Raw genomic sequence first — 27,363 nt, 5'->3', positions numbered from 1 at the left:
GAACCCTGGAAATGGGGGTCACACCTGGTGGGGATGGGGAGAGAGATGACCTTTTTGAAGAGTTGAGGCATGAGCCCAGGACCTGGAAGATCAAAAGTAGGTGTTGGGAAAGTAGAGGAATTGTTCTGGGTGGGATTGGGGATGGGGATGGGGAAGGAAGGCACTGGTTGTTGGCATAATAACAAGCCTCATTTGCAGGTAACTGTCAGGTTTGTCAAAGGAACTAAGGCTGAGAAGCAGATTTGTGAAGTGGTCTCCTACACTTCTATGTGTGTCTGGAAGTACCTACAACTAATTCAAAGCTATGATCCTTTCCCTACCCCACTTTACTCCTGTTTCACTCCCATCCTAAGCCCTGGATCTCTTGCCCATCTGATTGTCCTTTCTGTTCCACTGACTCCTCCCTCCCTCAGATCCCTGAGCTAGCTCTTCTACCTAGATGTTCTTCCCAGCCCCAGGTTCTGGGAGGGGGAGGAGTTTTAAGGGAAGGAGAGAATCCACCTACAACTCCTGTTGGGAGCAGAGCCAGGGAAGCTAAAGATGGGCCCGAGAAGGGATGGGAGGAGACAAAGAAAACCTATTGAACAAACTTCATTGGAAGAACCTGATCCACGACGCAAGCCTTCCTTCTCCACTGGTGGGGGAAAGAAAGAATGGAGGAATCGAGGGAGGAGGTGAAGAGACAGCAGGGACTTGGTTTGTGTGGATTGGCTGCCATATCTTCCAGCTCTCGGCTCTCTGATTCTGTGATTCTGTGATCAGGAGAAGTTAGAGGCAACCCTTCTACTAGAGCCATTCAGGAGGCACAGAAGATGCCAACAATCCGTTTGTTCATCTCAGAAGTATACTTTTTCTTTGACAATAAAACTGCTGGCAGTAGAAAAAGACAATCCAGGAAACAGCACTCACTTTGGCTCTGACTCAATCTCTTAATTTGTTCTTAAATTTGGGTTAAAATTCTGACTTTGCAACTAACTAGCTGTGTCAGCTCAGGTAAATTTTTTAACCTCTCTGTGTCTCAGTTCCCTCACCTGTATTATGAGGGAGCCAGATCCAAGGGCTTCTGAGGCTACTTCTGGCTCTGAATGATGATCCTGTGATTCTCAGAAGGGAGGGGAGGACTTTCTCTTAAACAAGCAAGCTGCCACGGGGCTGAGAGTCCCAGACCTTCCTATTAAATCTCACACCTACCTGCACCTGCTGCCCTCTCTCTCTCTCACACATCTTACACCTCATCAGTTGGCACAAATTCTCCCACCCTCACAAGTCTGGAAATAGAAACATTCACAGATACACTCCTGATGGGATGGGGAATCTTGAGATGTTCACAAAGGAAATAAACAACAAACTCTGGAAGAGTGGGGGGCTCTTCCCCACTGAGAGGCTCCTTCAGAGACAGATGTCTTAAGGTCTGATACACTAAGGAAGCCGGGGAAAGATCAGGGAATCATATCCCCTCTTTGGCAAGGTGGGGGGTGGGGAGGATGGGAAGGCACCTGCATTTGTTACAGTGGTGGGTCTGGGAAGATGGGCCGGGTGTGGGGGCTGCTCAAGCTTTAGAACTCCTTTATCCTATTTTTCGATCTTCCCTCTAGAAGGCAACTAAAAGGCCAAGCCTATCATTCCAGATTTGTGCCGGGAAGAAAAAGTAAGAGAAGGCAGTCTGACCTGATCGCTACTGTTATTTTTGGTGTTAGGGAATGAGTCCCCTCACCCAGACCCTAACGGCAGCTCAGGACAACTGCAAGGATTCAAGGGATGGATCTAAAAAAGACAGATTCTCCTTGCTCATGTCTACCTCTTACTTTGGCTTATATATCCCCTTCCACACTATCTCCCAGATTCTTTTCCACATTCCTACTTCAAGTCTTCTCCATTTTCCTCCTCCCTTCACCAGTACAGACAATCATCAGTGCTTCCCTCACTCCTCTGAACCCTTCTAGCCTGTACTTACGTCACACATTGCCATGGATACCCATTTTTGATCAATGTGCATTGTTCATGTGTATGTGGCTGCCTCCCTAATTAAACCATGATTTTTTTCAACTTAAGGACAAAAGCCTCTGAATTTTCTAGCAGTCACCCTCCTACCCACCCACCCCATCTAACCCAAAGCACAGACTTGGTTCTTAGTGAACCTTTTTGGAATGAATTGACAATGGAGAGGCTGATAACTGGCAGCAAGGGACCCCTGGGTTCTAGAGTCAGGTTGGGATCCTAAGCCACCAATCGGGGAAAAGTGAAAACAGTTGAAAGAGTCCTTCCTTAGGTGGTCATTCCAAGGAAGTCTTAAGTCACAGTGACTGTGTGTGTGTGTGTGTGTGTGTGTGTATTTTCTCCCCCATGGAAGAGCATAGAATAGGGTAAAAGAGCAGGTTAATATTTTTGAAGGAGTCAGTTCAGCAATTTGATCAGAGAAAGACCCCCTCCCCACAGGCCTCCAGTCCCAGCAAATATGCTTGTGCTTGTTCATAGAGAAGACCGCTCCTCCCCAACACAGGCTTAGCTCTGGGGGTGGGCAATGAGCCAATCTGGAGATTGACCTTACCAGTCCCCTTGACCCCTGAGCACAGTTGTCAGCAGCACTGACTAGGGTCAGGGGGTTCTGAGTGGAGCAGACAGGGCCTAAGTTGGGGAGGGGCAAGCTGAGAGAGGGAAGCCAGTAGGGTGAAATCAGGGTAGCTGTTCTGTTCTGTCCCTCTCCTGGATCCCTAGGTCCGGGATGGTTCCCAGTCAAACAGGATGCACAAACTGATAAACCAGTCGCTGGGAGATGTCGGGTTTGCGAATGATTCCTTTCTTGTAATACTGGCGGATGGAACGGCTCAGCTTGTCATAGTTCATGGCCGGACGATTCTTGCGGATGCCCCACAGCCGGGCCACCTGGGCTGAATCCTCAATCTTGAAAATGCCTGGAGAATGTCATGTGAATGTAAGGAGAACAGGGTAAAGGGGAGCAGAGAGAGAAGGAAAGAGATTGATGGAGTTAAGGTCAGTTCCTGGATGATGGAGAATTAAGTCAAGCAAGGTATTTACTCTGGCCCAGCCTGCATTGGGGAAATAAGAACCTGATACAGATGTGTGAGAGGTGTAGATATTTCCTCCCTAAACCTCTCTTGTCCTTCAAGCAAATTAGAAATATTCCAATAGTCTTATGAGCCTTTTGAGTCTATCTTTGTATTTTCAGACAGGACTGTATCTAAATCACTGAGGACGGTTGGCTCCCAGATTACCATTTTCCCTAACATCTTCTTTCTGGGTTGGAGCAAGAGTTTATGTTCTCTCTTAGATAAGCATTTTGGCATATTTTAGCCTGTTCCACCAATAAGCATCTTCCAATGGTTACCTATAATTTCTCCTGCTGTAATCTTAATCTTTTCCATTCCTTCCTTCCTTTTTCTTTTCTTTTCTTTTCTTTTTTTTTTCTTTTTTTAGCTCATAATGAACTCTCCTTTAAACTACAACTCATATTCCCTGAGAGATCAGCATCCTGGAATAGTGGAAAGAACATCTGACTGGGGCAGAAAACATGGATTCAAATTCAGAGTCTGCCAGTTATAGTGGTATGACTGGTCAGATCACTTAAGCTTAAACTTTTCAACAAATCACTCTGATCTTGCTAATCTTGTGAACATGGATGGATGGAGAATAAGTGATAGCATGATTTAGTTGATTCAAAATTGTTTGAATCACCAGACAATAATAATAATAATAGTATTATTAATAATAGCTGGCAGTTGCCATGTAATCAATATAGCATCCCTAATAGTTTAATGCCATAAAAGTTTTATTCCAGTCCTTCATTGTAACATGAAGGTGGCTTTGGATTTTCAAAGCTTGTGTCAGCCATGTGAGCTCTGAAACTCTAACAATCTTTTCATGTTGGAAATATATGGTTCCAGTAGTAGAGGGCTTCTGCTTTCCAAAGAGCAGGCTGGCTAAGTACAGAGAGGCTCCTTGTCAATAGGCTGGCCATTCTAGTGATGACCTGGGAACCCTTGATATAAAAGGAAATACAAAATGATCCTCAATCCTGTATGGATCCTTTCCTGTTCTGCAGTGATGCTGGCAGAATATTGAAAAAGGGAACAGAGGGTGCTGAGAATCAGAATTTTTAGATCATTTATAAGCATGAACCCAACCTCTGGTGATTGTGACATCCTTGTCCAGGGTGCAGTAGGACAACTTACAACTGGAGGAAATTAATTAGATTTTAAAAATGTGATCATAAACTATTAGGAAGATGCAGTTAGGTGAGTAAAGAGTGCATGGGTTGCCCTTAGAAAAAGCAAGTAGAAGATGAAATTAATTTTGTCATGTGGGGCAAAGGCAACAAGAAATGACTTTCTGTGGGACATGAAGCCATTTACCTCTTGTATTGCTAATATCAAGTGTAAGCAAAAAAGCTCACCATGAAAATAGCTACAGCTTACATACTGATGATAACTGAGACAGAGGGTAAAAAGGTAGACCCTCCAAATAAAACTGACATATATAACAACATTTATTTGATGGCTACAGTGTTATTGTCAGCATGGAAAAGATGGTGAAAAATGTTGGAAAATATGGCTCAGGGAGCAGCTAGGTGGCTTAGTGGATACAGCACTAGCCCTGAAGTCAGGAGGACCTGAGTTCAAATCTGCCCTCAGACACTTAACACTGCCTAGCTGGTGACCTTGGGCAAGTCACTTTTAACCCCAATTGCCTCAGCAATTAAAAAAAAAAAGAAATCCAAAAATCATATATCATGAATATCTTATTCAAGAAGATGAGCACAAAAATAAAACAGCCAAAAACCTTTGACTATAACTGAACAGACCGGATATGATTACTAATGTGTGGGATCCTTTACAAATTGGCTGAAATCAGAATTTTAAAAAAGAATAAAAATGAGAGGATAGGCATGAATTTTTATGTTAGAAAGGAAACCCCCCACAAAACATGAATATTTATTGACCAAAGAATACTTGAACAATAGTGTTACATGAATATAAAATGCTAACTATAACAGTTTCTGAGAAACTTGGGAAGCCTTGTATGAACTGATGCAGAGTGAAGGAAAGACCCAAAGAATAATGTACACAATACCCAGAGCTAGGTGGTATAGCAGATAGTGTTGCACCTGGAGTTAGGAAGTTCTGAATGGAAATCCAACCTCAAACATCTACTAACTATGTGAACCTGGACAAGTCACTAAACATTGGTTTGCCTCAATATCCTTATTTGTAAAATGGGCACTCAACTCCCATGGTTGGTGTGAGGATCAAATGAGATAATACTTGTAAAGTATCTAAATACATGATACCTGGGCACATAGAAAATGCTTTGTAAATGTTATCATTAATTAAGTAATTAAAAGAAAATTAAAAGGAAGTTGAATTAATTGTAATGATTAATCTGGATTCCTCAAGTTGGTATAGATAATTAAACAATCTTCATCCCTTGGTTTTAGGAAAGAAGATTACAGGTACACAACTCTGCATACTCTGTCAGTGTCTTAATAAATGTTGGTTGACTGAGCTCATACCCCAACGAAAAATCAGTAGAAGAAAGCCACCATACACATCAAAGTAGTTATAGTAGCATTTTTTGTAATAACAAAGAATTGAAACAAAATAGATGCCATAGATTGAGGAATGGCTAAAGAAATTGTACAAGAATATAGTGAAATATTATTGCTCTGTAAGAAATGATATATGTGATGAATACAGAGAATGATGAAAAGATATACATTAATTGATGTAAAGTGAAGAGGGTCAGAAAAATAACATATCCAGTGTCTACAGCTATCTAAATAGAAAGACTAACCACACACTTCAAAATTAAAAGTAAATGAAACAGAATTATAAAGATCAAGTCGGATTTAATACAGAGATATGTAAAAATTTAGGGGCAGCTAAGTGGTGCAGTGGTTAGAGTGCTAAACCTGGAGTCAGGGAGACTCACCTTCAGGAGTTCAAATTTATACTCAGACATTTGTTAGTTGTATGACCATGGGCAAGTCACTTAATCATATTTGCCTCAGTTTCCTCATCTGTAAAATGAGCTGGAGAAGGAAATGGCAAACCACTCTAGTATCTTTGCCAAGAAAATCCTAAATGAGGTCACCAAGAAAATCCTAAATGAGGTCACCAAGAATCAGGCATGTCTGAACAACACCACGATATGACACTTCCATGCCACAGAGGAGGAAACATGCTTCACATATTTTCAGACCTTTTCAATGTGTTAACCAGCTGGACTGATTTTTAAAATCTTTTTTTCTTTTCTTTATTTTTTTTGGGGGGGCGGGGGTCTTTAAAATACTATTTGTATTTGGGATAACTCTCTGGGAGGAAGAACGATATTGGTTCTAATTATGATGCAAATAAGAAGACATCAATAAAATCTTATTTTTAAAAATAATAAATGCTTATTGAATAGAATTATGTACAATAATTACTCTAAATTTTAAAAAAAAGCAATAAAGGAGCAGGGTAGACATTTAGGAAAATCAAGGGATAACAGACAGAGTTGCTTAGGTGCTACAGTGATACACTTATCCCTTTATAATGTTGAAATCTAGTCAAAACAATCATTGTGGTGCAATTATGGTAGAACATGGAGAAATATTACACAGGGTGAGTGGGTTTTTTTTATTTTTCCATTGTTGGAGAAAGGACCTTTGAAGTATAAGTCAGTATAAATAGAGGACAGAGAACTGTCCTTGGCCCTGTTCTGCTCAACATTTTTATCAACGATTTGGATAAAAACTTGGATAGCATGCTTCCAAATTTGCAAATGACACATTGTTGAGATAAATAGCTTCAGTATCAAGCTCAAAAAAGATCCCAATAGTCTAAAACGTAAGGCTAAATCTTATTAAATGAAATTCTGTTATTGTTATTTTTTATTTTTATTTCAGTCATGTCTGACTCTTTTTAATCCCATTTGGGATTTTTTTTGGCAAAGGCACAGGAGTGATTTACCATGACCTTCTCCAGCTCATTTTATAAAATGAGTAAACTGAGGCAAACAAGGTTAAGTGACTTGTCCAAGATCACAAAGCCAGCAAGTGTCTGATGACAAGAAAAGGAGTCTTCCTTCTCTACCCACTGTGCCACCTCGATGCCCTTAATTAAGAAGACCTGAGTTCTTGGGGCAGCAGCTGGCACAGTGGATAGAGCACCAGCCCTGAAGTCAGGAAGACTCGAGTTCAAATCAGATCTCAGACAGTCAACACATCCTAGCTGTGTGACCCTGGGCAAGTCACTTAACCCCCAATTACCTCAGGAAAAAAAAAGACAAAGACCTGAGTTCAAATCTAGGCTCAGACATTTACCAGCTATGTGACTATGAGTGAGTTATTTAACTTCTGCTTTTCTCAATTTCAGTTTCCTCATTTGAAAAATGGGGATACCTTTCAGGCTTGTTGTGAGAATCAAATAATATTTGTAAAGTGCTTGGTATAGTACCAGGCACACATTATTTGTTGTTCTTGTTCAATTGTTCAGTTGTGTCCAATTCTTCATGAGCCAATATTGTCTGAGATTTGAGGGGGCACAGACGCCAATTTCCCTTTCCAGTATAGCCCACAGTAGGTGCTTAATAGATGCTTTTTCCCTCTCTAGTCTAATCCCTTTCTTTTACAGAATAAGAAACTGAGAAATATGAAGTAACTTGACCAAGTTCGCACAATAGTATGTGGGATTGACTAATATAGAAATGCTATACATATTGCACATATATAATCTATAACAAATTGTTTACTGTCTTAGAGAGAGGAAAGGTTTTGAAAGAGGGAAGGAGAAAATATACAAGTCAAAACTTATTTAAAAAACAAATGTTAAACAGCAAGACTGTGTGAGGATCAACTATGACAGATTTGGTTCTCAGCAGTTTAGGGATCTAAGGCAATCCCATCCAGATGGAATTGGATGGAAAATGCCATTGGCATCCAAAGAGAACTATGGGGGATTGAATATAAATCAACACATACTATGTTCACTTTTTTTTCTAGTGGTTTTTCACTTTTGTTCTCATTTTTCTCTCTCAATATGATTCATTAGAAAATATGTAAAAAATTAATGTACATGTATAACCACCTAAAATATAATTTTACATGTAGTTGGGGAAAATAAAAATAGAAACTGAAAAAAGATTAGCATTTATTTGGAAAAAATAATATTTAAAAAAACAAATAGTCCATGGTAGAGACAAAATGCAAACCCAAGAATCTGAATTGGTCTAATGCTGACTTACTGTGCCACTTTAACCAAATCACTTCCCTTCTCCAGACCTGTTTTCTTCCCTGAAAAAAGCCAGGGTTGGTATCTTTAAGGTCTAGACTGTCCCTTTTCCATTGCTGAGGTCTGCTCATGCCCTCGCTCCTCCATCTCCTCCTTTCCTTCAGTCTCCTCTGTTCCCAATATGACTCTTCCCACCCACTCCCACTACTCACCTTTTTCCTTATTGAGCCATCGGATGAAGCGGCCATAGCTGTGAGGTTTGAGTAGTAGCTCTTTGAGGAACTGCCAAAGATGGATAGGCTGGCCGGAGCAGGAGGAGTCTACTTCACTGTCATTCCAAGGCTCCTCACTCCCTACAGCTGCAAGAAGGGAGGAGAGATGCAATGAGTCGGAGAGGACCCCTGCTTGCTGGGACTCATCTGCCCTCTCCATCCCCTTACCCCATGAACCAGGCTCCCAAAGGGCTTACCACAAACATGCAGAGCTCCAGAGGCTTTTTCCTTCATCCAGGTGGCTGTAGCAGAAGGAAGGGCTTCATGAGAATCACAGAGACACCAGCCTGAGTGTCAGGAAGAGGAAAGCAGGGCCCTTAGCATCCCAGACCTAGAGCTGGAAGGGACCTCAAATCTAGGCCATCAAGTCCCACCCTCCCGCTTTACATATGAGGAAACTGAGGCTGGGAAAGGAAATCACACAGGTAATCAGCATTGCAGATGAGATTGGAACCCTGGCTTCTGACTCAACACCAGTCTTCTTTCTCCTGAACCATGTTGCTTCCCCACCACCCCAAGTCAGGGGAGTGACCTGTAAGACTCAAAGGGAGTGGGTCAGCTGTGAGGAAAGATAACCTAATTAGAAAGGAATGGTGTCTAAAAAGAACAAGGAAATAAGGCACATGGTTTCCATTTGGGTAAAAATATTGGTGTATTGGGATCATCCAGAGGAGGGTGACTCAGAATGATATCAGGGACCAAGAATCAGAAGTATAAAAGATTGGAGTTGCTGCTGAGGATGGGAATGGGACCACAGATAGAGCTCGAGCAGAGAATCATAGATTTAGAGCTGGAAGGGATTTTATAAACTACTGAGTCTAACCCCTCTCTCCCATTTTAAATATTAGGAAACTGAGGCATGAAGAAGTTAAATGACTTGCCTAACATCACATAGCTATTTTGTAGCTGAGGTGGAATTTGAACCCTGCAAGTTAAATGTCCTATCCATGACATCAGGGGATGGAAATAAAGCAGGAGATGGCTTGAGGGCCAAGATTAACACAATTGTGCCTTCCAATGCAATCCCAATAAACTTTGAATAGAAAATGCCATCTGCATCCAGAAAAAGAACTATGGAGACTGAATGTAAATCAACACATGTCATGTCCATTTTTTTTTTTTCTCTCCCATGGTTTTCCCCTTTTGTTCTGATTTTTCTCTCCCAACAAAATTCATAAAACAATTTGTATTAAAATAAACTACAAAAAAAATAAAAGACTTGTGCCTGAACTAGGATTTAGGGTAAAGATATCTGTTTTCCCTAGAAGAGAATAAATGACTTCCCACCTAAAATCCAGATGCCTCTCCTCAGTATATTATGTTACAGGATAAGGGTCATCGTAGGGTGGGATGCCACAGTGAGCAGCAATGGCCAGGAGCAGCAGGACAGCAGAGTCTAGACCCTTCACCCCTCGGGCTTGTACAGCCCAGCCTTTGCCCCATTGCCCCTTAGCCCCTGCCCATACCTACCTGATTTCCAGATATCCAAGTGGGCATGCAGAATATCTCCACAGAGGGGCGAGCGCTGCCGGAACTGCTCCTCGGACATGGCGCACAGCTCCTTGCCCCCCAGTTCTTGGAAGGCTTTGCCCACCGGAGGCAGCCGGTACTGGTGCTCTGTCCATAGCAGCCACTTCTGCACATTGCCTGGACTCCAGTCACTGGGGTCTGTGAGGGGGAAAGCTCAGCTCTCAGTTCCTAGACTACAATATTTATGGGGGAAGAAGGCCCTCTGGGGAGGGAAGGGAGGTTTCTGTGTGCCTTTTCCCTCCCCACCCACCCTGTACACTTCCCATTTCTCTTTTTCACAGAACTTGTGTCCATCCGACTCTGCATCAGGGTTTTCTTGCCGTATCTTTCTCCAGCTCATTTTAAAACTGAAGCAAAGTTAAGTGACTTGCCCAGGCTAATAAGCATCTGAAATCAGATTTGAATTCAGGAAGAGGAGTCTTCTTGACTTCTCCTATACCACCTAATTGCCCCAGGACACAGAACGCAGGCAAGGTGGGCAGTTCTAATCCCCCTTGTACCTCCTTCGATACCTAACACCTGACTGGGCATATCATAAATGAACAATGGAGGAGATTCTTGAACAATTCCTGAGACCCCTTCCAATTCTGTGAAGTGCTTGTTGACACTAATGTCATGATTTGAAGGATCCCTTCAAAGAAAGCTTCCTTGCTCCCAACAAAAATACCTCCCCACAAACTGCCAGAGCTCATGAATTCTTTTAGGTCTTGAAGATTTCTTGCATCTTTGAAAATGTCCTGTTAAAGGTTAAAATTTCTCAAGAATAAATGTAAAATCTTATATTTGGGGTCAAAAAGTCAATTTCACAAGTATGAGATAGCTACATCATAGTAGTTCATGGGGGAAGGACAAGGGAAAGATCTGTGAGTTTTTTGTTTTTGCTTTAGAAAATCCAATTATGAGTCGTGGTGTATGGTGTTTAGCAGTTACTTGAACCTTAGACTTAACTAAGAAATCCTGTTTAGAACAACTCTGGAGTATTAAAACAACTTCTGGATACCTCTTTAATATTGACTAGATGGAGAATGTACATGGCAATGTGGACAGACCTTGAGACTTTACAATGAGATGGGATTGGAATTGTGATATCACTGGTATTGTGAAGGCACTTTTTCCACCTTCTTTGAAACTTATAGATACAGACGTATATTGTATTTAACTTATACTTTAACATATTTAACATGTATTGGTCCACCTGTTATCTTGGGGAAGGGGTGGGGGGAAGGAGGGAAAAAGTTGAAACAAAAGGATTTGCAACTGTCAATGCTGAAAAATTACCTATGCATATATTTGAAGATAAAAAGCTATAAAAAATAAAATAAAATAAAACATAAAAAAAGAGACTTATAGATACAGAAATTTGTCCAGGGTCCTATATCCATTATTATTATATTGTTATATAGTACACATACATTATTATATAACAGAGGCAAGTTGACCTGACTCTGGGGGCCAATTCTTTGCTAGGCCACACTGTCCCTGGATGCTATCGATGTATTTTGAAAACTTGTGAAAGGCTTAGGTAGCACATTGCTAAATAGACCTGCTAAATCTCAGTTTTGGATGATTCCCACCTGCCTTCCCCAAGGCTTTTGCTCCTGCACATTTGTTGTTTATTGTGGGTGGAGAAAATCTCACTCTAACTGGGTCTACTACAAATTTATGAAACACAACTACATCTGAGCCCTCACTTCTAGGAGGCAATTCTTCTGTAACTCCCTTATTACTTCACTATCCCATTCTCCACAGCAGTGCTTGCAAACCTTTTCATCTCTCCTCAAACTTCCCACAGCTTCCCTTCCTCCTTTCTCAGTTGGGAACTTTATGTTTCACAGAAAAAAAAACTGAGATACATTTACCATAACCTTTTTCTTCTCTCCACTACCTCATTGCATTTCACTCACATGCCTTCTGACACAAACTCGTCCATCACTATCTTACACAAAAAGGTGATTTTTTTAAAAACCAAAGTTACCTGAAAAATAGACCTCATTTTTTACCCTCTTCTCCAACAGATTGCCCCTCTGTCATTTCTACTCATCTCAATCTTTCCCAGTCTACTGGCTTCTTCCCTACAACATGCAAACATGCCCATGTCTTCCCTCCTCCTCTATCGTCCTATGCCTTCTGCTCTTGGGATCGGACCCTTGAAAAAGCAAAGCATGGTAGTCGTCTCTACTTTATCTATTCTCGCTCACTTCTTACAATGTGGTTTCCAACTTACTATTGACCTGAAATTACTCTCCCCAAAATCTGCAAGGATCTTTTCTCAGTCTATTCTTCTGCACTTCTGCGGACCACTTTCTTCCTGTTCTCTTCTCATGCCATTTTCTCCTGGTTCTTCTCCTCCCTATCTGATTGCTTCTCCATCTTCTTTGCTGGATCTTCTTCCAGACCACAGCCTTCAACTGCAGGTGCTTTCTTGGGCTCTTTTCTTCCTTTTTACTCCTTCACTTGATGAATTCATCAGTTCCCATAGATTTAATTAATGCCTCTATGCTGATGATTCTCAAATCTATGTATCTTGTTCTAACTTCTTTATTGTCTTCCAATTTTGCATTTCCAATTGTCTTTTAGACATCTTGAAACGAGATGGTCAATAGTTTATCGAATTCAAAACAGAACTCAATGTTCCCCCCCTTCCTAACTTCTTTGTTATTACTGAGGGTAACATTCTCAAGGAGTTGATTAATAGCTTGTTCTATTTCTTTTTCTGAAATGGGACTATTTAAGCAATTTACTTCCTCCTCTGTTAACCTGGGAAGCCTATATTTTTGGAGGTAGTTATCCATTTCAATTACTGAGGGTAACATTCTCCCAATCCTTCAGGCCTGATGAAACCAAGGGGTCATCCTCAACACTTCACTATCTCCTAGGCTCATTTTACCTTGGCAACATTTCTCAAATCTAAATTCCCATCTCTCTTGGGATATTGTCACCAGTGATCCTCATTACCTCACACCTGGGTCTATTGCATTAACCTGATAGTCTGCCTATGTCAAATCTTTCCCTATTCCAATCCAGAGAGAGAACTACAGAGCCTGAATATGGATCAAAGCATAGTGTTTTCATCTTTTTGTTGTTGTTTGTTTGCTTGCTTGTTTTTTTTTTTCTTTTTCATTTTTTCTCCTTTTGATTTGAGTTTTCTTATGTAGGATGATGACTATAGAAATATATTTAGAAGATTTGCACATTTAATTTATATTGGATTGCTTGCTGTCTTGGGGAGAGGAAAAGAGGGATAGAGAGGGAGAAAAAATTTAAGCACAACGTTTTGCAAAGATGAATGTTGAAAATATTTCCAATGTATCTGGAAAAATTAAATGCTAGAATAAGAAAAAAAAAAGGAAATACTTGCCTACCCCAGGATGGTTAATTGGATCTCAAAAAAACATGATTTTTATTAGATGAAACAATGTAATAGGAGGAAATACAAAACTGTTACCTGTCCATTGACAGGAGCCCAAATGTTTCTATAGGCTTTCATTACTTTTCAGTGGAGTTTGGTTATAATACATTAACAATATCAACTCTGTAGGTGGGAGCAGGGTATGCTTGTACAGGACTGACTTAAGGAAAGGAACATTTATTAAGGACCTACTATGTTCCAGGCACTGTGCTAAGCACTTTACAAATAGCTCATTTAGTTCTTGCAACAACTTTGGGAGGTAGGTTGCTGTTATTATCATTCCCATATTATTTGTGAGAAAACTGAAGCAGGAGTTAAGTGAATTATCCAGGATCTCATAGTTAGTAAGTGAGCTCATATTTGAACTCAGATTTTGCTGATTCCAGGCCCAGTTATTTATTTAGAGGGATCATCAGTTTGGGATAAGAAACGAAACAGGAGAACTATTATTATGTTATATGATATATAATATGTAACAACATATATTATTATTATTAGATTATATCTAAGGAGAGGACACATTGAGATTTTCATTCAAGGAAACCTGGTGAAGACCAAGTGGCATCCAGGACAGATGCCAGCTATGCATCAGAGAAGCTAATTGGCCTAGAAGCCTAGAAGGGCCTGAGTAGCCCTTCTTTAGGCCTCAATCTCCTCCTTATCTGAAAAAGAGGGGTGGAGTGGACAGTTTCAAAGGTCACTCAAATATTCCATGGTTCTATAATAATATAACCACAAATAGGACTTGTCTAGATTTGCATTATTTTAAGCTAAACTGTAATTCAACATACTGTGTATTTCGACACAGTATTTCAAGTCTTTTCCTTTTTTTTCTTTCCCTTACATAAAATCCAACCTTTGTTGGTAGAAGCATTAAGGAGAGTTCTATGCTCTAGCCAAGAGAATCTGGGAGAATTGATGAATCCTACTGGATTCACTTTAGTTCAATATGGGGACTGTGATTGTAAGATCACAGAATGTTAGAACTGAAAGGGGACTTAGAAATCATTTAATCCAACCAACCCTTCCATTTTACAGATGAGGAAACTGTGGGCCCTTGGCCCTCCAAGTACCTGAGCCAAGATTTGGACCATCCAGCTCCAAGGCCAACACTTTTTCTGCTTCATTCATAATATCCAGCAGCTTTAAAATACCAACAAGTAAATGTCAGGACAGTATGAAGGAAGCCAACCAAAGTCGGAGCAGCTAGGTGATACAGTGGATAGCCTCAGTTTCCTTATCTGTAAAATGAATTGGAGAAGAAAATGACAAACCGCTCCACTATCTTTGCCAAAAAAAAAACCAACCCAAATGAAATCACAAAGTGTCAGACGTGACTAAAAATGATCAACAAAGAAAACCAATGGGTTTGGCGTGGGATCTTAAATGGAAGAGAACCCAATTGGTCTCTTTTTGGTCCAGGGGTTCTTTTCTACCTAAGGAAGGAGTGCAGTGTGTTATACTAAGGGATATGGCTATGACCTGGGACCACAGCAATAATAATAGCTAACTTTCATATAGTGTCTACTATGGGTCAGGTGCTTTATTTGATTTGATTCTCACCACAACTTTGGAAGACAGGTTTTAGAGATGAGATTTTAGATATGAGTAAACTAAGAGTCAAAAGGCTAGTAAATGAGGTCAAACTTGAACTAGGGTGGGTGCTCCTGACTCTAGCTCAAGCATTCTATCCATCTTGTTCAAGCACTCTATACCACGAACTCTTCTCTTAATGCTTTGATCTATAAGAGAAAGGGGCTAAGATCATGTGCCTGAGAGCCACAGCTAAAATTTTGGTTTTCTATAGAAATATTGGTGCTGTAGAAATAATACTGGATCTGGGGTGAAAAGACCTGGATTTGAATCTTGTCTCTGCTGCTCTAAACATGTATGTAGCTTGAGGCAGACCACTTAACTTCTGCCTCAATTTCCTCCTCTGTAAGGAGAAAGGTTAGATGAGATGTTCTCACCTTGCCCTTTATTACTGCTTAAAAGGGCAGGTGGAGGATGAGAAGGGCCTGGAAAGTAAACAATACATTTCACAGCTGTGCTTGAGCTAGCCTAGTTTCTGACCCAGTCCCACTCTCCCCTCCTTCAGTCTCTTAAACTCAGAGTTGACACCAGGAGAATGAGAGCTAGCTCGAGCCTGGCAGTGAGCCAGCGACGCTGGGCATCTTCTCAGGAGGCTCTTTTTCTCCCTGGCTGCAAGGTTTCTGCTTCTCCTTTTGGGGAGGGACTGTCTTGGGTATAGACAGATTTCTGCAGGACACACTGAATTACTCCAAACCGAGTCGTCTGCAGGTGGAAGGGCTGCGGGAGGAGGTGGGGCATTCCCCTCTCCTGGGTTCATCTCACAGAGCCTAGAGGAGCCAAGGATATGCCAGAAAGGAACAGGTTGGACTAGATCAAAATCGACTTCCCTTCCAACTCTGAGGCTCTGTGATATGCCCAGCCAGCCTGGCAACAGAGGGCCTTCCTGGGCTTCTTTCTCCTCCTCTTCTCCCTGCCCTCCCCCATTCTAGACGCCCAGCTTGGCTGGCAGGGCCAGTGGGCAATGGGGGCAGGAACAGCAGGCACACAATGAGGCACTCCTAACAAACACCCCGGCCAACCCAAGGGCCCCGTGCCCAGGGTCCGATGACCTGCCTCATTTAATCAGACCATTTTCTTGCCCGTGTCAAAGCAATTTGTTCCTGTCTCCATTGTTCAGAGAACAGTGGCACCTCCCTGGGAGCACCTGGGGTAGGGAGCAGGAGGGGAAGCATCCAAGGGCTTCCCAACTGACTGGGATTTGAGGGACCGAACTGGGGGGGGGGGGAGAGGATGTAACTGAGGCCTGGGGTGGGGGACGGAGAAGAGAACTCAGCTTCTTGTCTCCAGGGATAGGAGAGCTTTGGGGGCCTCCCTCCACCCTCAACTACAAGAGACCTCCCTGGAGAAAGGAGGAAATAAGGGAGGAGCGGAGGCCCGTGTGCGGATGGTCTGGAGCCTAGTGGGGGCTACTTTGTTCCCAGGGCAGGGAGGGGCTGAGGCTCAGTGGTTAGGGACATTACTAGTGCCGATGGGAACTTTAGATAAGAACAGGTCAGGAGCCCCAAGGCTCAAGGACTCCTAGTCTGCATCTTTTTTATAGCATTATTGTGTAACACTGAGCCCAATTCATTTCAACTAACATTTATTTAGACCTGCTACATCCTCTTGGGAAGGGCAATATTGGAGAGAATCCTTGTGGAAAGAGGCCCAGAGTGCAAATCTTACTTTTGACACATATTAGCTATGTAACGCCAGGCAAGTTACCTCACTTCTCAGTGAACTCGAAGAAATATATATATATATATATATATATATATATATATATCATGAACTCCTTTGGTTGTCTGGTGAAGTCTATGGATCCTTTTCTCAGAATAATGTTTTTACATAATTGAAAGAAGTGTTAAATTTCAATTAGAGGTTAGAGAAAATAAAGATGTAATTTCCCCCCCTGGAACTTGGGTTCACAGGACGCCTGAAATCTATCCATGAATTTTATTTTTTGTTTTTGTTTTGTTTTGGAGAGGTCTATAGACATCCACTTAAGAACCTTTGCTCCAAGGCTTTGCAGAATAGATGTAGAATTGTCCATGCTGAGGGAATTTCCTCACCAGGAATTTTTCATATTTAAAAAAATCATACTTCCTCCCTCTCCTCTCTCCTGCCTTCCTTTCCCTTCCCTTCTTCCTCCTGTCCCTTCCCCTTCCTTCCCTTTCCCTTCTCTTCTCTCCCTTTCCCTTTCCCTTCTTTTCCCTTTCTCTTTCCCTTTCCCATATCTTCCTTCCCTTTCCCTTCTCTTCCTTTCCTTTCCCCTTCCCTTCCTTCCTTTTTCCTTTCTCCTTCTTCTCTTTTACTTTCCTTCCCTTCCCCTTCCCCTTCCCCTCTCCCTCTTCTTCTTCCCTTCCTCCTTCCTACCTCCTCCCCTTCTCCTCTCCTCCTCCCACCTTTTCCTCTCCTTCCCCTCCCCTTTCCCTTCCCCTTTCCCTTCCCCCTTTCCTTCCTCTTTCCCCTCCTGTTCCTTCCCCTTTCCCCTTCCTTCCTCTTCCCCCTCCTGTTCCTTCCCCTTCCCCTCCCTTTCTCTTTTCCCCTCTTCTTCCTTTTCTCCCTCCCCTCCCTTTCCCTTTCCCCTTCCTTTTCTCTCTCCCCTCCCTTTCCCCTTCCCCTTTTCTTTCCCTTCCTCTTCCTCATCCTCTTCCCTTCCTTCAACATGTAAACAAATAATTAGTATACCAAGTAAAGTTTGAGAGAGGTAAGGATCAGACAGAGAGCATTCATAAAACATAAGGAAGGAGACCTCTCAGAAGCAGGGAGCTCAATTTTCTTGGCAAAGATACTGGAGTAGTTTCTCATTTCCTTCTCCAGCTCATTTGACATATGAGTCAAACTGAGGCAAATAGAGCAAAATGACTTGCCCAGGGTCACATAACTAGTAAGTTCCTGAGACCAGATTTGAACAAGATGAGTCTTCAGGCCTGGTATGCCATTCACTACAAACCCATTCTAGGTACAGTTTCTATAGATTCAGTCTCTACCAATATCATCTCTTTCTATGTAGATGATTCTCAGATCTATTTATTCAGCCCTAATGTCTCCAAAGAACTCCAGACTTATATCTCCAATAGCCTATAAAACGTATCAGATTTGATAGTCCATAGACATCTTAAACTCAACATGTCCAAAACTAAACTCATTCTCTCTCCCCCCAAACCCTATCTTTTTCTAACTTTCCTATTACTGTCAAGGGCACCCCTATCTTCCCAGTCATCCACACTCCCAACCTACTCTTGATTCCTCTCTCTCGCTCCCTGTATGACCCAATCTGGTTCCAAGTCCTATTAATTTTGCCTTTGCCAATCTCTCATATGCACTCTCTTTTCTACACCCTTGGGGCAAGCCCTCATCACATCATATTTAGACTATTGCTTGTTCTTCCTACTTTGTTTCTCTCCCATTCCAATCAATACCCCACTCAGCTGTGAAATTGGTCTTCTTGAAATTCAATTCTCAACCTGTCTGACCCCTTACTCAATAAACTCCAGTGGTTTCCTTTGATTTTCAGGATCAATTATAAAATCCTCATTGTTATATATACTTTCTTGAAATGGAAATTTATTATTACATATTTTGAATCCTCCCTGATGTTCTGCTGAGCACATGACAATTTTTTGTTTTTGTTTTTTAATTTTTCTTTTTCTTTTTTCTATTTCTTATTTTTCATTTCATTTAAAATAAATTTTAAAAATTGTATAAGAAATATAAAATCCTCTATCTGGCATTCAAATTCTTTTATAAATGGGCTGCCTCTTACTTTTCTTTTTTTTTTAATATAATTTTTCCCCAGTTACATGTCAAGAAAATTTTTGACATTCATTTTTACAAAGTTTTGAGGTTTTTTCTCCCTCCTTCTCCTCCCCTCTTCCAAAGATAGGCTATTTGATATAATTTATACATATGCCATCTTATAAAACATAATTTCCATATTAGTCATAGTTGTGAAAGAAGAAATGGATCAAAAAGGAAAAAAAACATTGGAAAAAATAAGACAGTTTTTAATCTAATTATGGATAGCATTTTCTTTTTTGAATCCTTTGTTCTTGTCTTGGATCATTGGATTATTGAGAACTAAGCCAATCACAGGTGATTATCACACTCTTTCCAGTTTTCTTACATCTTACTCTTCATCATCACTTACTCTGACCAAGTGACACCAAACTCCTTGAAAAAGATAATTGGTCTCCTGATTCTGGATATTTTCAGTGACTACCTCCATTTCTGGAATTTTTTCCCTCTTTATCCCCACTTCCAGGCTTCCTTCAAATCTCTGCAAGGACCTTCTGCAAGAAGGCTTTCTCTAAACAAAAATGCTTCTCCTAAGAAATCTTTCCAGATTCCTCTTCATGCTACTTCCTTTCAACTATAAAAGCATATATATCTTTTGACCAAGCAATACCACTTTTTTTTTTAAAGTGGCATCAGGTGAGCACTGTGCCCTAAGTTTTAGTAGCAATGGAACCAATCATGATTTCTAAAAGCCTGTTTTAGCTGAGTGCAAATTCAGGTAATTCCTACCAAACTTTAAAGACTTCAAGAGATTTGTTTAACAAGAAGAAAAAACCCTATATGTTCAAATATATTTATAGCAGCTATTTTAGTGGTGACAAAGAACTGGAAATTGAGAGGATGTCCATCATCCTCTTCCATCAGTTGAGGAATGGCTAAACAAGTTTTTGTATTTGATTGTGATGGAATATTATTGTGCTAAAAGAAATGATGAGCTGGATGCTCTTAGAAAAACCTAGACAGATTTATATGAATTGATGCAAAATGAAAGAGTATTACTGGTAAGCAGTAATAGCAATATTTTATGATGATCAACTGTGAATAATTTTATTATTCTCAGCAATACAATGAACCAAGACAATTCTGAAGGACATGATGAAAAAATGTTATCCACCTCCAGAGAGAGAATTGATGGAGTCCAAATGCAGATCGAAGCTTACTTTTTAAAACTTTTCTTGGGTTCTTTAGGTTTATTTTCTTTCACGACATGAGTAACAGGGAAATATATTTTGCATGACTACACATTATAACTTATATCAAATTGTTTGTCATCTTCATGAGAGAGGGAAGGAGGAAGAGAATTTAGAGCTCAAAAATTTTTAAAATAAATGTTAAAAATGTTTTTACATGTAATTGAGGAAAAATAAAATGTTAATTTTTAAAAAAGACTAATGCCTTTCCTCTGTTGATTATGCCCTGTTTATCCTGTATAAACTTTTTTCATGCATAGTTGTTTCCCTCATCAGACTTGGGTTTCTTAAAAACAAGGACTGTTTTTTGCTTTTCTTCTTATTGTTGGCATTTAGCAAAGTGTCTGGTACATAGTAGGTATTTATTGACTGACTGACGAAGAAATTGTTTTGCAGATAAGAAGAGAATAGAGAGCAGTGTCATAGGAGACAAAGAAAGAGAATCCAGAAGGAGAGGAGGGTCAACCGAGTCCAATTCACCCTCCCACCCACCTCCTTGAGGATGTCAGGATGGTATGTAAATATGATTAGAGTCAGGTCTAGGGTATGATAAAACTCACTTTTGCAGGGTACTTGAAAGTTTACAAAGAACTTTCTTTCCCAGTCTCCTCAACACGCTTTCCCCTCTCAAATTATCCTTTATACCACATTCCTTTTATCTTACACAGATCTACTTATTTACAAGTTGTCTTCCCCATTAAATTATAAGCTCTCTGAGGACAGGAATTGGGTTTGCTTTTCCTTATATTTCCAGAATTCAATCCAGAGCCTGGCTCATAATAAGCACTTAACAAGTATTTTTGATTAATTGATTGATACATTTAACATACAAATTATGCATGAGCAATACATTCCTTACAAAGAAATAAAGAGCGTGATATCAGTATCTCCATTTTGCAGATGAAGAAATCAAAACTCAGGGATGTGAGGGCCTTGCCTAAGGACAAACAACTAGTCAGTGACACAAGCAAGATTTGAACCTTTCTTTTTTCTTTTTTACTTTTAAGTATAACCCACTTTCCACTGAGGCATAAAGGAAACAGGATGGGAAGGATGCAAAAAGGGCATTTTCTCATTCCTTCCTAAACATGCACATATTTTAGCATCAGAAAATCCTATTTTCTATGACTTTATGGCTTTTATTATATGAAAGGTTAAGACACATGTGTTAATGGAAAAGGTTCAAAGCTACCAGTAAAAAGCAATTAGCAGCAGGGAGCAAACTTCAAACCTTTCCCAGGGCATAGAAATACCTTGGTTAGGTCCCTACGTTGCTCAGCATGTGCTCAAGCAAACTCATGATAATTTCTTTGGGTGACCTTTTCCAAAATCAAAGTGGATCGACTGCCGACTGACAGAAGGATTGGTTTGGGAAGTTGGTGGGAGGAGCTAAGAAAGCACCCAGTTTGAGTGGTGAGAAAGATCAAGAGACTGATAGAGCCGTAGTCTTGGCCAGGAGACATCTTATTCTCCAAACAAGATGGTTGACCTACCCGAAAGTCAAAACAATTGTGAAATTCCTAGAAAAAAAAAGTATGGCATAAAGGGAAAAGAACATGGGATCTGGGTTTGACAAATTCAGTTTTGTTGAACCATATGAACCTGCTTGATACATTATCTCTGTAACAATGGGCAAGTTATTTAACCTCTATTTGCCCCGGTTTTCTCACTGGTAAAAATGAATGGTCTGGATTTGGGAAGTCTTGAGTTCAAAGCTAACCTTAGACATTTACTAGCTATGTAACCCTATCGCTTAATTTGTGCTTGCTCCAATTTCCTTAAATATAAAATAGGGATAATAATAGCAGCTATCCTATAGGGTTGTTAGGAGTATCGAATGACATAATATTCATGAAAAGTATTTATCATGGTGCCTGGAATATATATATAAATGCTAACTTGCTTCCCTTGTCCCAGCTCTAAATTTGAGGTCACACATTTAATCAACAAGCATTTGTTGCATCAGTCAGGAAATTTAGTGCTGGGAATTCAGTGACAAAAATGAAACCGTGCCAGCTCTGCAGAAGCTTACACTCTACTGGAAGAAACAACATGTCTTTGTTGAAAGGAAATGCTAGATAAGTCAATGAAAAATATTTACAAACACGCACTAGCTGTGTGACCCTGGACAAGTCACTTACCCTCTTACCAAGCCTCCCCCCAAAAACTAAAATGCTATTAATAAAAATAAATAAAATGATCTTTGCATGGATTTTGAAAATAAAAAACTATTATTAAAAAATAAAAAAGAAAAATATTTACCAAAAAATTTCAAAGTAATTTTAGGGGAGGTATTAACAGTTAGGGAGGATAGAAAATGTCTTGTCTTGGAGAAAATGTGAGCCTTGAAGGAGACTAGGGATGCCAAGAGGTAGAGGTGAGGAGGGATCAAATGCCAGGAAAATCTGGACAAAGGCAAAGACATTGAGATGGAAGTCATGTACAAGAAGCTGCTGGTGAACCAGTTTGACTGGACCATAAAGTACATGAGAAGGGGTAATGTGAGATGAGTTTGGAAAGATAGGTTGGAATAAGATCAATAAAATGTCAGACAGGGGAATGGGCATTTTATCCTGGAGGCAATCGGCAGCCATGGACAATTTTTTTTTTTTTTTGAGGAGGAGAGACTTTAAAAGGATTATTATTTTGGTAGTTGAGAGCCTGGATTAGAGAAGTAAAGAGACTGGAGGCAAGAAGACCAATTAGAAGGCTGTTACAATAGAACAGACAAGAAATGATGAGGGCTTGAATTAGGGTGTTGTCTGTAGGGAACAATCTAAGAGATGCTATTGTTGAGCAATTAATTTTATATGAGAGGTGAGAGGGGGGAAAAAGCCAGGATAACTTTGAGACTATAAGTTTGAGTGGCTAGAAACAGTGAAACATTTACAAAGCACCTACTATGTGCCAAACACTATGAAAAGGCGCAGGTGGTTGGTGATGAAAGCTTGAAGCTGAGGAGAGAGACAAGGGCTGGTTATAATCATTTCCATAGAGATGATCCTGAACCCATAAAGAGGTTGGCAAGAGAAGGGGAAAGAGGGAGGATCCGGGCAGAACTTCAAGGACATCATGGCAGAACCGGCGATGATGATCCAGCAAAGGATCCTGAGAAGCAGAAACCAGGCCAGAGGAGACTGAGAAAGTAGAAAGCATCCAGGAGGAGGGGCTGTTTGGCTATGTCAGAAGCCTTATAAAAGTTGAGAAGATAAGGAGTGAGAGAAATCCCTTAGTAATTAATCCTATTAATCAATTAGGAGACTACTAGTAACCATGAAGAGGGTAGTTTAATTGTATGATGAGGTTAGAAGTTAGATTAGAATAGGCAGAGAAGTGAGGGGAGAGAAAAGGAAGAAAGTAAAGAGGTTGAGATGGTAGGCTCAAATTAAAGTTTTTTTAAGGGTGAGAAAAACCTAAACATATTGATGAGCAAGCAGGGAAGGAGCTTATAGAAATGGGAGAAATTGAAAATTAAAAATTGATCATGATAATTGAGGTGGTTGCTGGCTAAAGGAGATAGGAGGAGAAGAGGTCAAAAGGATCCATCTTGGTGGAAACATCACCTCTTCATCAGAGGCTGGAACAAAGAAGAGAATAGGAAACGATGGCTAGGAGTTTTAAGGTGAAGAATGGAGAGAAGGGGTGGAAAAAGGAAATTCACAGAAAAATGAATTATATTTAACGTCCTCTCCTGAGAAAAATAAGAAGCTTAATCAGAGGCTAGAAGCTTTGGAATAATTACTGTGGACATCATGAGAGAATCTGTTAGGGAAGAATAAATGGATTGCCATACAATGATGAGAGCCCAGTTGAAGATTAAATGACATAAATCTGTAGACAATCCATGTGATTCCATTTAGAGCTATTAGGCAGATGTGGGAAGTTCAAGGCATTGAAAGGGATAGACAGAACAAAGATGATTGGTTGGGAGGATAGGACAGTGCAAATTATAAACTACAAATACTATATATTATATGTAACTTAGACTATGCAAATATCATACTACATATGATAACTTGAATTACTCTAGCTCTCTAAGATTTTCTTAGTGTTTCCTTCAGAGCAACTCATTGAGCAAAACGGTGGATCTGGAACCAGACCTCAAAGTTCAAGCCCAGATTTTGAAGCTTTGAGCCTCAGTTTCCTTTTCTGTATGGGGATAATAAGAATTACACTGCCCGCTACATGGGAATGTAGTGAATAAATCAGTCTGTAAACCTCAGACCACTAGATAATTATGAGTTATTTTTATAGAGGGTACAGTGGATAAAGCCCCAGGACTGAAGTCTGGAAGACTACAGGCTGTGTGACATTGGGCAAGTCACTTCACCCTGCTTGCCTGACTTTCCTCATCTTTAAAATGAGCTAAAAAAGGAAATGGTAAAAAAGGAAAACCCAAAATGAGATCACAAAGAGTCGGATACAACTGAAAGACAGAACAATTGTTATTTATGAAAACAATAATAAGAATGTTAGGGATGATATTACTAGTATAGGAAGAGTGGGGCTGTTGAACCCAGAGCTTGTGCTATTATTAATGATTAATTAGGATGATCTTAGGCTTTAGTCCCAGGCTTTGTTCTAGTGCTCTACAAAAAGTTTTGTCTTCATCCCTATCTCAGTACTAAGAAAGAAGCACTTAAAAAAAGATAACCATGGGATCATTCTCCACTAAGGGGAGAAATGTCCAGGGAAGGTAATGGACAGAGCAGCAGCAAGGGGGTGAGTGCATCCCTTTAATTTAAGGGTGTCCACAAATAAAGCTTAATTGGAATGGGAGCCCCTAGCCGGGACTCATCTCCCTTCTTGTCTGAACTGTGTCTTCATTTCTCCTGTAGCTGGCCCAGGGGTATTGCATAAAATGATTGAGTCAGAAATGGAGACACAGAGGCATGAAGATATCCAGTCCCACGCCAACACACAGAAAGCACGTATTCCAACATTTTCTTTCTCCAAATAGACCCACGACCCTCTGGAGATTCCAACTTGTCAGCCTGACACATTTCCCACTCCCATTTACATAACTACATTAAGGCTGGAGCATTTTCAGTCTCTGGAGCTGGAAGGAACCTTGGAATTCTGCCCGTCCAAACCCTTGTGTGATCTGCCAACGATCCCACAGGAACACAAAACAGCTGGGATCCCTATGCTGATTGTGGACACTTCAGTCCACCTTCCCCTCCTCCCCATCCCCGCCACCTCCCTCCCCACACCCTTCCCAGGACAGGTGTTCTTATTTCAGTTTACAGGGGAAGGAAGCACATAGAGGTCCAGCATTGCCCAGCTCAGTAAATAACAAAGTGGGAGCTTGAAGCCAGGTTTTCTGACCTATTACCAGTGCTTTTCCAAGCACCCCACGCTGCTTAGATAGTATGGAACTGCCAAATTACAGAGCTCAGGGATCTTATCCTGGGATCTCCTTGATTTAAGCATAAAGACCAGCACAGCTTCTGGCACTACTAGCCCAGTCTAAAGTCTCTGGGTATCGCAGCCTTGGGGTGTGGCCACCTAATGCATTAGGAAGGAGTCAAGAAAGAAAGCTAGATAGGATTGTGTCTGAGTTCCACAGGGGGAATGGTCTCAAAGCTTGCCTGGGAGGGTTTCTTCAAGTTCCTAATGGGGGCCAAGAGTAGAGTTGGAATGGGAGATGTCCCAAAAAAGTGGTCCCTTCCTGGACCCCAAGGAGGAGGACACGAAAGGAGGACATCAGCTATCTCCCATTTGTTCCCTCAAAAAAAAGGAAGAGGGTTTGACTGTACAGTTCCTAAAAGTTTCTTGCAATTCTAACATTCTTGCAGTTCTGACATTCTTTATCTTAATAACATTCGATATTTTAAGACACTCTGTATTGTGTCCATAGGTCTCTTATAACTCTGATAATCTATGTTCTGATATTTTAAGTTCTAATGACCCTTCCCAAGATTCCATATTCTAAACTCAGGTATTTCACATTCTATGCTGTAAGGTTCCTTTTACTATTGACTTTGACTTGATATAAAGGAGAGCAGGGTGTATATAAGAGCATCACTTGACAAGAGAATGAAGCTTCTTTCCTGGTTACCTATCAAGGTGTAAGTATGTATTGGGGGGGGGGGCAGTAGGTATGAGCGAAGCTTGGTAAGACATCCTCCTTCCTCCCCCATATTCTCAGCACCCTAAGGCTTATTCTGGCTTCTGAGACTGATAATGGCCCTCCTGATCCGATATCCAGCACCCAACCTCCCCCAAACCCATCCATCACGGTCCCCAACCTGCGGTGATGTTGAGAAGCTTGCAGGCAGTCTCGATGTCTTTAAGCACCTCCCCGACCACCATGGACTGTACTTGTTCCAGTGAATGCTCCTCCAGGGTCAGGTTGCCTGGGGAATAGTCTAGACCAGCCCCCTGGGCCTGGCTGTCGATGATGGGGCACTGCTCTGGCTCCTTGGGGACTTCCTCCTGGCCCTCGTCGACGGGACCCTTTCCCCCCCAGGTATCCTCTTCAGGGTAGAGCATATCAAAATAGGAGAGGTAGAAGGCCGACAAACCCTGCTCAGGCGTGGCGGGGGGGCTGGGGCTCCAGACTCTCCTCTCAACCCCTGACCCCTTTTCCAAGCTGTTCTGTAGCCCTGTATCAGGCAAGAGGAGGCGGGCTGACGGCGGGGTGCTCAGGCCGGGGCTGGCGCTGCCCATGGCTCCGCTCAGGTTGACCGAGGTGTCTGTGGAGGATAGGAGAGTAAGGATTCAGCTTCATCCCAAAGTCCTGTTCCCTCAGCAGGAGCTGCTAAGCCTGTTAGGGGGATAAGGGCTGGGCAGGTACCCTGCCTGGCTCAGGAAAGGCAGGGGGGAGCTCAGCGGCTTCAGGGTCATTGGGCAGGGAGAGGACCTGGCCAGACACAGACAATCCATTGGGAAAGGAAATGCGCCATGGCTGAGGAGAGAGAGCATAAAAGGAGGCAATGTATTCTTTGCCAGCGTTTCCCAATGGTGGAGTTGTGGAGTGGAGGGGGTGGAACTTCACCTTCATCAGAGGATGCTGATTAAAGGAGGGAGAATTGAATATAGATTGAAAGGTGCTGCCCTCAGGAGTCTCTAGCTAGCAGGGGGAGTGACTCTTAACAACAACAAAAACAACAGTAAGAATGAGTTGACATTTATGCATTACTTAATAGAAAGGCATCAATTATATTGCTTAATAAATAAAATAAAAGCAGCTTACAGTTGTGACCTCATTTGATCCTTAGTATAGCCATAATGCAGGCAGTGCCACAATGATTATTCCCATTGGAGAACAGAGGAAATTGAGATTTAGAAAAATTAAGTAAATTGCCAACGTGAATGGCAGTCAGCTCTCCTGACACCCGTGATTGTCAGATCCTCAC

At 41.2% G+C, this 27,363-nt stretch overlaps 1 protein-coding gene across 1 annotated transcript; it reads right to left on the bottom strand.

Annotated features, from left to right (window-relative positions):
- Window positions 1–632: 632 nt before the first annotated feature.
- Window positions 633–26,723, bottom strand: SPDEF (SAM pointed domain containing ETS transcription factor). The gene is made up of 5 exons (XM_031965038.1): window positions 26,254–26,723; window positions 9,971–10,168; window positions 8,698–8,787; window positions 8,441–8,587; window positions 633–2,912 (listed from the first exon to the last, which is right to left on the bottom strand). The coding sequence occupies exons 1-5, from the start codon at window positions 26,672–26,674 to the stop codon at window positions 2,734–2,736; spliced, it is 1,035 nt and encodes a 344-aa protein (XP_031820898.1). The 5' UTR covers window positions 26,675–26,723; the 3' UTR covers window positions 633–2,733.
- Between the last annotated feature and the right edge of the window lie 640 nt (window positions 26,724–27,363).

This window comes from Sarcophilus harrisii, chromosome 4 (assembly GCF_902635505.1).
Source record: "Sarcophilus harrisii chromosome 4, mSarHar1.11, whole genome shotgun sequence".
NCBI classification, from domain to species: Eukaryota; Metazoa; Chordata; class Mammalia; order Dasyuromorphia; family Dasyuridae; genus Sarcophilus; species Sarcophilus harrisii.
Note: the sequence above shows the minus strand (reverse complement) of the source record. Positions and strands in the feature narration are given on the sequence as shown.

Bases quoted from the DNA above. Each gene is read 5' to 3' on its own strand.
- SPDEF (XM_031965038.1), bottom strand. From the start codon at position 26,674: ATGGGCAGCGCCAGCCCCGGCCTGAGCACCCCGCCGTCAGCCCGCCTC. The intron at 8,788-9,970 runs GTAGGTATGGGC...CCTGACACTCAG, and splicing joins CTTGGATATCTGGAAATCAG to GCTGGTGTCTCTGTGATTCT. The intron at 8,588-8,697 runs GTAAGCCCTTTG...CCCTTCTTGCAG, and splicing joins TGGAGCTCTGCATGTTTGTG to CTGTAGGGAGTGAGGAGCCT.